This window comes from Lutra lutra, chromosome 2 (assembly GCF_902655055.1).
Source record: "Lutra lutra chromosome 2, mLutLut1.2, whole genome shotgun sequence".
NCBI classification, from domain to species: domain Eukaryota; kingdom Metazoa; phylum Chordata; class Mammalia; order Carnivora; family Mustelidae; genus Lutra; species Lutra lutra.
The window spans coordinates 159,201,799-159,214,934 of NC_062279.1; the positions used below are offsets into that span (position 1 = coordinate 159,201,799).

Here is a 13,136-nt window from a genome sequence, read left to right on the forward strand (position 1 = left end):
CATTGCTGACTGCCTGAAGGACTTTCTTTAAGGTATTGAGGGTTTGCTGGTGATGAATTCTTTGAGCTTTGGCAAGTCTGGAAAAGTATTTAGCCTTCATTTTTGAAACATATTTTGTTGGTATAAAATTTTAGTCACACAGGTTTTTGTCCCTTTCATTTTTTAAAGATGTTACTCCAGGGGTGCCTGGGTGGCTCGATCGTCAAGCATCTGCTTTCAGCTCAGGTCATGATCCCAGAGTCCTGGGTTTGAGCCCTGTATCAGGCTCCCTGCTTAGCGAGAAGCCTGCTTCTCCCACTCTCTCTGCTTGTATTCCCTCTCTCACTGTGTCTCTCTCTGTCAAAATAAAATATTAAAAAAAAATTATATATTAAAAAAAAGATGTCTTCTTGCTTGCATTGTTTTTTGACAACAAATCCACTGTTTTGTTATCTTTGTTCCTCTAGACATTATATATCTTTTTCTTCTGGCAGCTTTTAAGATTTTTCTCTTCATGACTGGTTTTGAGCAATTTGGTTACGATTTGGCATAGTTTTCTTCATTTGTCTTGGGCTTGGGTTTCATTGATCTGGGATCTCTAGGTTTATAGTTTTCATTACATCAAAAATTTTTTTTCAGTCATTATTTCTTCAAAAAATTTGTTTGTCACCTCCTTCTCCCCCCCCCCCCCCCCCCCCCCCCCCCCCCCCCGCTTCTTTGGAGATTCTGATTACATGTATATTAAGCTGATTGAAGTTGTCCCAGAGGTCATGATCCTTTGTTTACATTTTGAGTCCTTTTTTTTTTTTTCATGTTTCATTTTAGAGAGTTTCTGTTGCTATGTCTTCAAATACACTAATCATTTCTTATGCAATGTTTCATCTGCTGTTAATGCCATCTGGTGTATTTTTTGTCTCAGACATTGTAATTTTTATCTCTTGAAGTTCAATTTAGATTTTTTTTTTAAATTTCCATGTCTGTACATTTACAACTATGTTTATGAGTGAAATTGGCTTCTAATTTTTCCTTTCATGTAGTGTTATTTTCTGGTTTTGGAACCAGGATACTCTAGCCATATAAACTGAGAAATTCTTAAAAAAATTTTTTTTGGAATAATTTATACAACAGTGGACTTTTTTGTTTATTTTTAAATGTTTGATAGAACTCAATATTAAAACCAACTGGCATGGCATTTTCTTTGGGGAACATTTTAACTACTGACTTGAGATTTTTTTTTTTAAAGATTTTATTTATTTATTTGAAAGAGGGGACATAAGCTGGGGAAGTGGGAAAGGGAGAAGCAGGCTCCCTATTGAGCAGGGAGCCAGATGTGGGGCTCCATTCCAGGACCCAGGGATCATGACCTAAGCCAAAGGCAGATGCGTAACCACCGAGCCACCTAGGTGCCCCACTACTGATTAAATTTTGAAATAGTTAAGATCTTTCAGGTTTTTCACTTTTCCTTGAATCAATTTTGCTAAGGTTCAAATTCCTAAAATTTGTCATTTCCAAATAATTTTCAAACATGTTTTAATAAAGTTTTAAAAGTAATACACTATTTTCATCACTATAATCTCTACAGTTTCTATAGATCTATTCCCCTTTGCATTACTAATACTTTTATCTTCTCCAATTTAAAAAAAAATATTTTGCAGGGGTTCTTCTAGCTTATTAGACTTTTCTAAAAACGACCTTTTGCCTCTATTAATACTCTCTATCCTGGTTTGTTTTCTATTTTCTTATTTCTGATATTACCTTATTTTTTCTTATTTATTTGTCTTTGTTCTCTTCCTCCTCCTTCTCTTCTTCCTCTTTCTCTCTCTTTTATGCGTTAAAGTGAGATACTTAGCACATTGACTCTGAGGCTTGCATCTTTTCTAACGCATGAATTAAGGCTTTCTCTCTAAATACCACTTAGATATCATAATGTTTTCATATTTATCTTTCTGTTATGTAGTTTTTAATATTTTCTGGTGACCACCATTATGCCTTCTTTAAGCCTTAAGTTATTCAGATGTACCTTTTTAGATTCCTCAACATTTGGAAGTTTCTTTTTTCTTTCTTTCTTTTTTTTTTTTAAGATTTTATTTATTTGAGAGAGAAACACACACAGAGAGAGTACAGTAGGCATGGGGCAGACTGAGAGGGAAAAGTAGCCTCCCCACTGAGCACGGAGCCTGACATGAGACCCCATCCCAGGTCCCTGAAATCATGACCTGAGCCGAAGGCAGATGCTTAACTGTCTGAGCCACTTAGGCATCCCCCAACTTTTGGAGGTTTCTAATGTTCTTTAGTGTTTGAATTCTAATATAACTGGTGAAAGTTTGTCATCTCTGTTTCTCCAAACTTTTGAAGCTTATGGAGACTTTATCTATGGACTAATTTGTGCTCAATTTTCATAGATTTTGTCTTCTTGACAAAATATGTATTCTTCAGTTGTAGTATTCATTGTTGTGCAATGTCCTATATATACTTTAGATCAAGATCGCTGATGTCTGCTGTCCTTATTCTCTGTTTTTTCAGTTCTGAAAAAGTTTTTGGTATCAAGGTTATTCTAATCACATAAAACGAATTGAGTAATTTTTTCTTATTTTCTGGAATAATTTTGGCAAGAGTAGAGGTTTTTTTTTTTGTTTTGTTTGTTTGTTTTTTTTTTTTGTTCGCTTGTTTTGCTTTTTAGATGTTCGATAGAACTTAGATTTATCAAAATCTCCCATCATGGAAGTGGATTTGTCAATTTAGTTTTTCAGTTTCTTAATTTTTGCTTCACATGTTTGAAAACCAGATTCCTGGGTACATACATGTTTAAAATAGTGCTGTTGTGTAGTGTCCACGTTATCTCCAGGAATGCTCAGTTTCCCACTGAAGTCCTTTGCTTTTTGATGGTGGGGTAAGAGGGCAGGGATATCTTTTTCCGTATTTTGGCTTTCAAATTTTTCTATATTTAAAAAAAAAATCTGATCTGGTAATCTTTGTCTTTTATCTGAGGAATAGAGTGCATTGACTTTATTGTTATAAGTGGTAATTTATATCTTGTCATACCATCTTATTTTATGCTTTATGCTTTTATTTTTCTTACAGTGCCTATGCTTATTTTTTCTGATTTTCTTACCCTTCTTTTAGTTCATTTATTTAGTTTCCCCCCTCTAGCCTGCCAGTTAAGAGATTAGGCTCTGGGGTGCCTGGGTGGCTTAGTGGATTAAGCCTCTGCCTTTGGCTCAGGTCATGATCTCAGGGTCCTGGGATCAAGTCCCACATCTTGCTCTCTGCTTGGCAGGCAGCCTGCTTCCTCCTTTTTCTCTCTGCCTGCCTCTGACAACTTGTGATCTCTCTCTGTCAAATAAATAAATAAAATCTTAAAAAAAAGAGAGAGAGAGAGAGAGATTAGGCTCTGGAATTCTGGGTTAGAATCTCAGCTCTGGTACATGCTAATCTGAGCAAGTTACTTACCTTCTTCACTTAGTTTCCTTATCTGAAAATGGGAGTGATAACGGCTGTTGTTCATAATATTTTTGTGAAGGGTTAATATATATAAAATGTGTAGAACTGAGCCTGGTACAAAACTTTTGCTAAAGATGCCCTGGACTCTTTTTTTTTTTTTTTTTAAGATTTTATTTATTTATTTGAAAGAGAGAGAGAGAGAGAAAGAGCATGAGAAGGGGGAGGGTCAGAGGGACAAGCGGACTTCCTGCCAAGCAGGGAGCCGGATGTGGGACTCAATTCTGGGACTCCAGGATCATGACCTGAGCCTAAGGCAGTCGCTTAACCAACTGAGTCACCCAGGCGCCCTGGACTCTTCTTTAAAACAATAAATTCCACTTTGGACCTGAGGACACTTTAACTCTGATTTCTCCCTTCCGTGCTTATATGTTGTTTTCGTCTAGTATTTTAGTTTTATTTATTCTTAATTCTCACAAAATAGACATTACATTATCCTTTTATATGTTAAGAGCTTGTTTAGATTATCCATATATTTATTAATGTCTTTATTTACCATCCTCTCTCGTAGTGTTTCACTTAATATTATTTCTTAAATTAAGTTTCATGCTAACTCAAGTTTATATACTAAAACATTTTAAAGAACCAAAATGAGATTGTTTCAGAAACCATCAATCCCTGGTCCCCTTCCATGTTCCTCTCCCTAGAGGAACCCCTTTAACTGTTTTAGTTCATCCTTTTGGCATTGACTATGTATTTTAAGCATGCTTATATTACTAGTTCTTGATTTTAGTCCTGTTACAGGCATAATCTATTGACTTCTCACTGTGAAAAGTGAGGATTTACCCATTTGTCCACTTTTTCTCCCTTTACCTTCCTCCTTTCACTGACCCCATGCGCGATTCCAATACCATAAAAAGTGGGGAGTTACTGCTAACTTGGTAAAGAGTTTCAGTTTTGCAAGATGAAAAGAGTTCTGGAGATGGATGTGGTGACAGTCTCGCAACATGAATGTATTTGATGTTACTGAGCTGTACACTTGGAAGTAGTTAAGCTGGTTATGTTGTGTGTATTTTACCACAATTAACAACTACTCTTGTCAGAGCACATACTGCAATGTTTATAGATTGAATGAAGGAGCTTGGGTAGATACAAATGAAACAAGATTGGTATCATGTTAAAAACTGCTAAAGCTGAGCCATGTATATACAGCTTTGCTGTATTATTCTGTCTACTTTTGTGCATTCTGTCAATTCCATAATAATTTTTTAAAATTTAAAATTTATTTGAGAGAGAGCGAGAGAGAGAGAGAGAGAGAGTGCGCAAACATGGGGTGGGGAGTGGAGCGGGGAGGGAGAGATAGACTGTCTAGCAGACTCCCCACTGAGCACAAAGAGCCTGCAGGGCTCCTGTCGTGACCCTGAGATCATGACCTGAGCAGAAATCAAGAGTTGGCTGCTTAACCATCCTAGCCACTCAGGCGCGCCCCCCATAATAAATTTTTATAATTACAAAAAATCGTACTAGGGGACCCTGAGTGGCTCAGTTGGTTAAGCTTCCCTTTGGCTCAGGTCATGATGCCAGGGTTCTGGGATCAAGCCCTGCCTTGGGCCCCCTGCTTCGTGGAGAGCCTGTGTCTCTCTCCCTTTGTCCCCCAACCCCTGCCACTCATGCTCTCTCACTCACACTCTCTCTATCTCAAATAAATAAATAAATCTTAAAAAAATACTATATATTCTATTAGTTTAATCTTCTTGAAGAACTATTTCCTACAGCCTGTGATGTGCTTGCATGGACTGGTTAGTCCCTACGTTTGCTGCACAGTTGTATCCTTGGAGGTCTTCTTCTACCATTAGCTGGAGATTTCTCTTTCTTGATTTTTTTTCTGCTGAATTCCTGTTTCCTGGATCCTAGATTTTTATCTTTCTTGGTCTACCTAATTGTTCTGGTGAAACTTACTCTCCTTTAATGTCCAGTGAGACCAGATTTTTTTCTCTCAGTATCCAATGAGAGCTCATATGTCTGAAACATTTTTTTTTCATTCTCACAGTTAATGGCTGGAGGGCTAGATTGTTGTTGCAGACATCGAGGAGTCATTTCCCCCTTCCACCTAACTTTGTGTCAAGCTGGTTGCTTTGTTTTCTCTTTTCAGGTAGGGTTTGTTTCTTGTTTATTCTTGTACAGGGTGTAGAGTCCTTGTGTTGCCAGCCTGTTGTAAGCATGTTCATGGAGGCTTCCCATCCTTGGTAAGCTCCTTTCTGCCTTGTCCCATAAGGCCATTAAAATGGCAGCTCACATCATCTGGGTTTGGCAGACGCTCTCAAGACAGAAGCCAGCATCACTACTCATTTGTGCCTCTGAATCACCTCTTTCACTTTGTTTTTGAGTTACCTGCCATCCCACCAGATAGGACACATTTAAAAATGTAGTTCCTATATTTCATCCAGCAATTGTAGTTGTTTGAAGGATAGCTTAGGGTATGTCTTCCATCTGGAAATGCTAGTCTTACTCCCCATAAAGGACAATCATATTTTCAGAATATGGACATAATTGCATTTAGAGAATATACCTAATGAACAAGTGAATTATTGATTTCACCAAATTTACATTAAAATTTAATTACATTTAAAATTTAATTACATTAAAATACTAGTGAGTACCAGCCACTATATGTTTTGTTATCAAAATTCCAATTATAATGGTTGATTTTAATTTAAATTTTAGTGTCTTTTGGAAATGGTGTTGCTTAGACTTGCTTTGTCTAGCTGGTATACATGTAGAATGAAGTGCTCCACATAAGTATATCTTCCAAAAAAAAAAAAAAAATATATATATATATATATCTTCCTGATAACTGACATACCCCTCTTAAAATTGTCATTGCTTGTTTTAGGCACTTTTAATGGAGCATTTTCCAAAAGGTATCATAAATGTGTTATGTACATCTTAGGCTTCATAAATTGAGTAGCATGGGCACTAGCTGACTCTTCCTTCATCACTCATTATTACTAAAGGTAGCATAGTTCATTGAATGGACTTGAACTTCAATGTCACATAGATCTGGAAATATACCTTCACTTCCCTACTTACTAGCAGTGTGGTCTTAGACAAGTCACTTATCAGTGATTTGGGAAGCCAGCTTGTACTGTTCACCAGTACCTATTGTTAAGCTTTCAGTAATTTTGTGGCCTGATTCTATTTTTAAAAAATGATTTTATTTATTTATCTATTTATTTATTTAGAGCATGCATTGTTGGGGGGAGGGGCAGAGGGTGAGGGAGACAGAGAATCTCAAGCAGACTCTGCACTAAGTGAGGAACTGACCTGGGTTCAATGTTATGACCCTGACCTGAGCCAAAATCAAGAGTTGGACTCTTAACCTACTGAATCACCCAGTGCCCCTTGTGAGCTGATTCTTAAACATAACCATTACTAAAAATTAAATGATAGAAACTTATAAGGATGTAATTTATATTAAAATGAAAGGTAATTAAGGCTCAAAATCATTACTTCCTCATTATTTTACTAAATTTTATTATTCCCTATGCTCTTATGTATAACCAAAAGTCATTGAGGTTATTCTTTTGTCTGTATACTATATAATGTTGTGTTACTGCTCATCTTTTCCCCACTCTGCCTTTAGTACCATCCTATTGGTTGCTTGAAATTGGTCATGGTGGAAGTATTTACACTGGAGAAATTGGCAACTGCTGCAAATCAGTATTTGATTCCTTGTTCTGTTGTTAGGACCTAAGAAAGTGATAGAGAAAATGTTAATAATGCAGGGTAAAATTAAAAGTGTCTCATGTCCATAGTGTCACATTGTGAGTAGGACAAACATTTGAGGAAATATTCTTCTAGTTCAGTGAAGGTGTAGCTCATGTCACTGATGAACAAGTGAAATCCTGGTACATTGTTAAGTTTTTCTTTTATTTTGTCCATTAATTTAAGCAAAAATACTGGTTAACATTCACATGAAAACTGTTAGATTGCAACTATAGTTTGGTTACCAATATAAGGATTTGACAAAAATCTAAAATAGCATTCTCTGAGAATTTACAGTAAAGAATATTGCATATTATTTGGAAATTGTATACTATACAACTGTTATGTCAATAAAATTCCTAATAAACATATGTATACATTTATTTATTTATTTATTTATTTATTTATTTATTTTTATTTGTTTAAGTAAGCTCTATGCCCAACGTGGGGCTTGAACTCATGACATCAAGACTTGTATACTTTACTAACTGAGCCAGCCCAGTGCCCCCAGGTTTTTAAACATATAGTCAGTTGTCAATATTTTCTAGAACACCATTGCTTAAAATCTCTGAGGTTAAGCTTCTTCATCTATTAAATAAATTTTCTGATACTATGAGCTCCATACTTGACTAAAATTCTATTTTAATATTCATACCTTTTTCGTTCTAAGATTGAATATCAGTATTCTTTTTCCCCCATCCTTCTAAATCCCATATACAGACATAAACTGAAAGCCATTAGGATGTATAAAACCTTTTGCCTCTAAATTAATGACTCCAGAGTACACGTTCATGATTTCTTTGTATGGATACTTAATATCCTACCCTGATTTCAACTGTCATTTTTACTTTTGTTGGAGCTCCTCCTTTTACCTGTCTCTCCTGTCTTCCCATGATCCCCTCCTATAATTTATAGCCTATGCTGTCCTCTTGTTCTAAAAACTAGTACCTAATTCAGTTTAAATTGTGTAAAATACGAGTAAGTAGATGCTAAATGAGGACCTAAAAGACCTTCCTGTAATTGTTTTAGTTTACTCTATCTGTGACCTTCTTTCTTATATAAAAATCATTATGAAATATTTTAGGCACATAAAAAGGGCTGTGACTAGTGTAATGAACAGCTCCCCAAATACCCCTAGCCCCTTTTAAGGAATAAAACATAAGAGATGCAGTCAAACTCCTTTCTTGTTCTATTACCCTTTTTTTCTCCCTGAAGGTAACCACTAGCCTGAATGGATCATTTCCAGGCATGTTGTATTTTTATCTCATATGTACACGTTCAGAATATACATGGATTATTTTACATATTTAAAATATACAAAACATGATAAACATATTGTATGTATTCTTTAAAAATTGGTAGACTTTATATTTTAGAATAATTTTAGGTTTACAGAAAAATTGAGCAGAACCTATTAAGAGTTTCCAAATACCCAATTCCCCAGTTTCCACTACAAGTAACAGCTTGCATTACTGTGAGACAATTATTACAATTGATGAATGAATATCAATATAAAACTATTAAATGAAGTTCATAGTTTATAAGTTTATAGGTTTTGATAATATATCTACCATTACAATATCATGTAGAACATTTTTACTGCCCTAAAAATCTAAATTCCACCCCTTTGTCCCTGGATACATTCTTTTTAATCTCAAGTGGTTTTTGTTTTGTTTTTTTTTTTGTTTTGTTTGTTTGTTTGTTTGTTTTTTTGATTGTATAGCTTTATTGTTTGGAGGCTAAGTCCATTTGGAGGCTTGTAACAAAATACCCATAAACTGGATGGCTTATAAACAACAAATATTTATTTCTCACAATTCTGAAGGCTGCAAGTCTGAGATGAGAGCACTGGCATGGCTGGTTGAGGGCCCTCTTGGGCATCACAAACATCTGCATTTTCACATGGCCCAAGGGACTGGGGAACTCTGGGGGGAGGGTCTTTTATAAGGGCAGTAACTCATTCCTGGGGGCTCCACCCTCATGACTTAATACCTGCCAAAGACCCTACTTCATCATACCATGACATTGGCATTAAGATTTCAACATAAATTTGGGGGGACACTGTAGCAGAGGGTTACTGATGCTCTGATTCATTCCCTTTAACGGTTGATTTGTGTTTCGTCTGTATGTTTCTACCTCAAATTATCTGTTCTATTATTGGTAGAATGTGAGTTGTTTCCAAGAGTTTGTTATTATAGATGTTTCTGTCTCGATGATCTCCTATAATCTCTTTGTGAAACTACATGAGCATTTCCCCAGGGTGTGTATCTAGAAGTGAAATTAGGAAGTCACGAGATTTTTAAAATTACTCCTTTTACCATAAAATGGATTCTAATTACGTTTTAAACAAGATCTCTATGTGTACAGATATTCCAACTGTAATGTAACTTTTACTCTCTGTTCTTCTAATGTGCAACACTCTCTCTTTCTTGTGGGCGTATTTGGATCCTAGCTTCCTTTTTTTTTCTATTTTATCCCCACTCCCACCTCCCAGCAATTCACCTTGATGACCCAATTTTTCCTTGAGGTGTTTGTCTAAAAGTCATTTCTCTAAGAGACCTACAACTCTAGCCCACATCTGGATAAATGCCCCTTCTTGGTTTTCTGACAAGTCTTTTACCTTGGCTGTTTTACAGTTAACCATATCTAAGTTCTCCAAAGACAGGAAGCACAGCAGAGTGCGCCCTGTTAACTCCTGTGCTCAGCATAGATCCTGACATGTAACATTTGTGGAATTAATGGAGGCATGAATGAATGAAGGTAGGATACTAATATGTCAACAGTAGCAGAGACTAGTACCCTCCCCACAATAATTGACTGGACCATTGCAGGCTCTGTTGTCAGTTAGCAGGTGAATAGAGTTCAAGTGTAGAGGGCCAAAGACAAGGTCCTGAGACTCCGTCAGGCACAATAAGGACAAGGCTTGTCAGTCATGGCCAGGAGGAGGTATCTGCAACTCAGACATTCATAAGCTGGGGCCTGCCTCTGTTTACCAGCTGGGAAATCTTCAGAAAATGAACCATGAAAGCCTGCTATGCGGCAGCACTAAGAAATAATTTTTCATTTGTCACCAGTCAGCTTCAGGGATCAAGAACAGCTAAACACATAATTCACTCATGCATGCTATTTTAAAGGCATATTTTAAAGTTATAAATATGGTACATTGAGTTAATGAGGTATGTTCTTTTGGCGACAAATATTTACATTCCACATATGCCTCTTGATGTCAAGAGTGTAACTGTTTCATTTTCTTCTTTTTTCTCAGGAGGCTGGGATGCAGATGGAAAAGGCCCTAGTGTCTGGGACACATTCACCCATCAGGGAGGAGAGAGAGTTTTCAAGAACCAGACTGGCGATGTAGCTTGTGGCAGCTACACTCTGTGGGAGGAAGATTTGAAATGTATCAAACAGCTTGGATTGACTCATTACTGCTTCTCTCTTTCCTGGTCACGTCTGTTACCTGATGGGACGACAGGTTTCATCAACCAGAAAGGCAAGTGTTTCTTAAAAATAGAAGGTTGCAGCTTTAATTCAAGGTTACTGCTGCAGTCTGGCATAATTAATCCAGTATGCTATTCTGCAGTGGAGCTTTGAAATTGCAAGATTTTAGGGTGATTATAGGATAAATTTTTTGAAATGGGTTTGCATTAGCTTTCTTAATAATATTCTGTTTTCCCTGAATTGGAGATATGTGTTGGAAGGGGACAATAGATGGGCAGGAAAGGGGTGGGAATAGAGTTTTACTTATGGAAGATATTATTGAGTGTTAGCCTGAAGCTGAGTTTCCAAAAGTTATGTATTAAACTATTTTCAGTTGTGTTATGCTGTGAAAAGTGATGAAAAGTCCTATAGAACTTGAGAAGATTTTGAGCATTTCAATTGGAGCTGAATTAGTAGAGCGAATTAACTAGGGCAGAGATTAGCACCAAGGCATCTGGAATCTGCTTTATTTGGGATGAAAGGCCAGCTGTATCACTTACTATCTGGAGAAGCATCTCTTGGGCATTTTTTCATGCCTCAGTTTCTCCACAAGTAGAAAGGAATATACTCAAATAGTTCCTAGTTCGAGAGCTATTGGAAAATTAAATGAAATAATCTTTGCAAAGTGCTTTACGCAGTAGCTGGTATATCATAAAGGCATTCAAAAAGTGTTAGCTATTATTCGTATTAAGTTTTGTAATTAAAAAGACTACTGTCCTATTTGAATGCCTGTTATTTATGAGGCATTTTTACATACATTTTCTCTAATCCCCACAATCAGTGAGGGAGGTGTAATTAGTCACATTTTACAGTGGTGCATGTCCAAATCCAGATATTTTGTAAATGGTGGATCTAGAATGTAAACCTAGGGTCTGGCTAGTTCCTTCCATACACCAGAGCTGGCAAACTATGACTCAAGGGCCAAATCTGATGGTTATTTTTGTAAATAAAGTTTTATTGCAGTGCAGTCATACCCATTCATTACATTTAGTCTGTGGTTGCTTTTCCACTACCATGGCAGAATTGAGTTGTTGGGGCAGAGACCAGAGAACCTGCAGAGCCTAAAATACTCACTACCTGGTACTTTGTGAGAGAAGTTCTGTGACCCCTCTACTACAACATAAAGGTTTCTTAATAAAGAACCTCTATAGCTACTTTGTTCTGGAAAATATTTCACACTCCTCCTACGGTTGGGACTTGGTAAGGCAAACGATGTGACTAAGATGCAAAATTTAAGGAGACGTTGACTCTCAGGGTCTTGGAAATGCAAGATGGACACTTGCAGAATCCTGAGGGAGGGTACCTGCTTGCTCACCGTACTTTCAGGGGCGGTGACTTCACTGATCCTCAGGGATTCCATTTGAGTAAATTATCTGATTTCCTACATAGTAAGAACAACCAGTGATAACAACTGCTTAGGTGAGCTTGTATCCTTGCAATGCTCATTTTCTGTGAGGTGGGGTAAGCTGGACATTGTGGAATGCAGTTGCAACTTATGTGTCCCCCAGATGGGGACAACACAAGATTAGCAGCTCCATTGCTTGTTTCTAAAGGAATTAGCTCCTCTGACTAACTGCTGCTGGTTGAATGTCTATTTTCTTGATATATTACTGGCCAGTTTTTTTTTTTTTTTTCTGACTTTGGACAGAAGTTCATTTGTTGTTTAGTGTAAAAGTGAATTAATAATTTCCCACCTTCCTCATCCATAATCTATACCTTCTCTTTTCTCCAGTGCCATCACACCTCCAAGGACTAAAAACTAAGAGTAATCTTTGAATCTCCTCTTTTCTTTGTTTCCTACATCTAATTGGTTGCTAACTATGATCCGTTCCACTTAGGTCTCTTTCACTTCTCCCTCAGGCCATTTTCTCTGCCTCTGCCCTGCTTTAGAGTTTTATCATTCTCATCAAGGACTTTTTTTTTTTTTTAAGATTTTATTTATTTATTTGACAGAGAGAGATCACAAGCAGGCAGAGAGGCAGTCAGAGAGAGAGGAGGAAGCAGGCTCCCTGCTGAGCAGAAAGCCCGATGCAGGACTCGATCCCAGGACCCTGAGATCATGACCTGAGCTGAAGGCAGCGGCTTAACCCACTGAGCCACCCAGGCGCCCCTCATCAAGGACTTTTTGATATACCCTTGCTGGGTCTACCTATTTTCACTCATTCTCTGTCCATTAATTCCTTGTACAAAATGCCACCCCAGCAATTTGTCTAAAGCTTTGTCTCAGTTCTGTTGGCTTGCATCATCTCCTGTTAAAAACAAAGCAAGATTAAAAAAAAAATTTTTTTTATGATCTATTTATTTGAAAAGCGAGGGGCGAGGGAGAGGGAGAGAGAAAAAAATATCCCAAGCAGACTCCCTGCTGAGCATAGAGCCTGAAGTGGGGCTTGATTTCACGACCCCAAGATCATGACCTGAGCCAAAACCAAGAGTTGGTCACTTAACTGACTGAGCCACCCAAGCACCCCTATAAA

The 13,136-nt window shown here is 37.1% G+C and overlaps 1 protein-coding gene across 1 annotated transcript in view; it reads left to right on the forward strand.

Annotated features, from left to right (window-relative positions):
• Positions 1–13,136, forward strand: part of LOC125093589 (cytosolic beta-glucosidase-like) — a 120,897-nt gene that overhangs the window by 28,060 nt on the left and 79,701 nt on the right. The window contains 1 exon segment of the mRNA XM_047719013.1: positions 10,448–10,676. Within this exon segment, the coding sequence (XP_047574969.1) occupies positions 10,448–10,676 (229 nt within the window).